Below are 2,469 nucleotides of genomic sequence, written 5' to 3'. Positions count from 1 at the left end.
TGTGCAATAGTTGTGGAACAAATGTGCAAAAATTGTGTAACAAACGTGCAACAATTGTGGAACAATAGTTTTAGAGATAGAGTAAAGAAACCTCAAAAGTCAACTCTACACTACCAATGCAATAGAGCTATCAAGTTATTCCAAATTACCGAGATGCTTAAAATTGCATATTTGGGTATATGTGTGATGGTTATATATTTCTACAATCAACATTTGGAACACAAATTAAGGAGAGTTATGTTAGATGACATTAAAACACCACATGTTTGAAATAAATTTCAGCCAAAACCATGTGAAGGGCTTCTTTTTTTTGTTGATATATCTTTGTAATGAGCTTTTTTTTATTGTAAGTATTTGAAGAAGATGGAATGCAAGTTTGGCATTGTTTTTGGTTGGTTTGTAATTTAGAAATCAAATAGTGTCTGGGCACAACATAAAAGTTGTTTCTTAATGAGTGAAAAATATTATGAATTACATTTTCTTTTTTTCGATTTTTTATTTTCATTATAGTTTTTCACACACATACATCAAACAATGAAGTGCGCTATAAATGGTAATGAAAACACACAACTCAATTAATTTTCCTACAGATAGATATTATCAAAATACAAGTACCGCCCAATCCTTATCTAATTATAGTTGTCACTAATAGTTAGTCTAAGGATCTATCAAAAGTAAATTTATTTGATAGAATATGGTTCATGTATAACTCATTTTACTTATATCTAGAATGTAACGCATGAAACATCATTTGACATGATACAATCTTCAATAATTGGTCAAAACTACTCATTCACTTGATTAATATCTATGTTTTCTGCATCAGAGTTGGTTTTATTCCCATAGTGATGATAAATGTATGATATAAAGCCCCAAAGAGCTAACACCATAGAGATTGCCTTAATCCCATTCATTGTTTCATGAAAGAATATCACTGCCAAATTTTGAACAATAGGTTCAGCCAAGACACTGAGAACATCAACAAAGAGCGACGACACCTCAAAAATCAGCCAAATGCTACAAATGAAATAGAGCTGCCAAGTTATTGCAATGAGAACCAGATTCAACACATAAGATATTTTCGCCATCTCAGATTCATCCATTTCATTACGTAGTCCTTTCCACTTGCCACTTGCAAAAGGTTCTACAAAAGCAACACATATAGCTACAATGGCTTGATATATTATCACATCCATTATGACATTGAAAATTTCTCGTTTTAGAACCTTCTCGAATGTGAGTTGTGTAAGCAAAGACAATAATACTTCTGCCACTGATGCAACAATTGTGCATATGAATCTGATCATCTGGTTTTTCTTAGAGCCTTTGATTGAATGTTCACTTTCAGTTTCAGTTTGAAACATAAGGAGCTACAGTGGAGGAGATAGTTAGAAGAACTCGAGAGTTTATTATGTAAGGTGCGAACTTCATTGAATTGAGGAAGAATGAGAAGAAAGCATTGAAATCTAATTGCAAAGAGCTAATGATTGCATAACTAGAAACATGGAGATTCCATAGCCCGAGCAAAAAGAAATAACATTCTAACGTCGCGAGGAGATCCAAGGTGACATGCATAAGTGCTACGATAGAAGTAGATGTTAATGCTTGCTTTGAATTGAAGTTATTTCTAGTTGTACTTTTGAGTGATGAGATATAATAACAAGGGAGCAGAATAAGGAAACCTATAATTCAGACAAATGCTCCCATCCATTTGCTATTTCCACCTTTGTCATAGTACAACTTTCCAAGGAGTGTTGTAGCTGATTGGCCGAACACTGCAAATACAACATATATAGCTACCAAGAACCAACGGAAATTTCTTTTTTTGGTAATTGGTCCTTGTTTGATATATCTCATTGTCGACAAAATTGTCCTCCATTGAGTATTCTCTGACTTCATTAGCTACTTCAAAAACATGCCAAAAGATCAATTTTGAAATTTAAATAGTATAAGCTAGAAGTGTAGTAAATTGTGTCTGTGAATGGAGTTCTTTGCTTAACTTAGATTTAATGGCCAATTAAAATCATAACATACTCGATACCTGTAGTCTTTGATTATCTTATTGTGTATATGAAAGCTATGTTATATGTGTTGTTCAACCCATGGTATTTTTAAGGGGATTCCGCCTCAATTAATTCATAGAAATTAGATGTCATTGTAAAATGACACTCTAGAGTTTCCCACGTATTTTTCTTTTTGGCTGTTTTTCTAGTGGAGGATATCTTATGTTTCCACCCTTGTAATCTTCTTTCTTAATGAATATTTCTTTCTGTTATCTAAAAAAGTTCCATTTTAATAACACTAGCATGTGACACGAGAAGGTTCAATACCATGATATAGTAACATAAAAACGTGATGAATTTGATAGTGCAATCACAAAACATAAGAATAAAATGGTAATCCATCTATATATCCATGGTTAGTAAGTTTTTTAATCCTATTTTCTCACTATAACAATTTGTTCTCTTT

General features: G+C 32.4%; 1 protein-coding gene across 1 annotated transcript; it reads right to left on the bottom strand.

Moving 5' to 3' along the window:
* Window positions 1-785: 785 nt before the first annotated feature.
* Window positions 786-1,364, bottom strand: LOC109340514 (probable purine permease 9). The gene has a single exon (XM_019578226.1). The coding sequence runs from the start codon at window positions 1,362-1,364 to the stop codon at window positions 786-788; it is 579 nt and encodes a 192-aa protein (XP_019433771.1).
* Window positions 1,365-2,469: the final 1,105 nt, after the last annotated feature.

The sequence above is a fragment of the Lupinus angustifolius genome, unplaced genomic scaffold (genome assembly GCF_001865875.1).
Source record: "Lupinus angustifolius cultivar Tanjil unplaced genomic scaffold, LupAngTanjil_v1.0 Scaffold_184_2, whole genome shotgun sequence".
Taxonomy (NCBI): Eukaryota; Viridiplantae; Streptophyta; class Magnoliopsida; order Fabales; family Fabaceae; genus Lupinus; species Lupinus angustifolius.
Note: the sequence above shows the minus strand (reverse complement) of the source record. Positions and strands in the feature narration are given on the sequence as shown.

Bases quoted from the DNA above. Each gene is read 5' to 3' on its own strand.
- LOC109340514 (XM_019578226.1), bottom strand. From the start codon at position 1,364: ATGTTTCAAACTGAAACTGAAAGTGAACATTCAATCAAAGGCTCTAAG.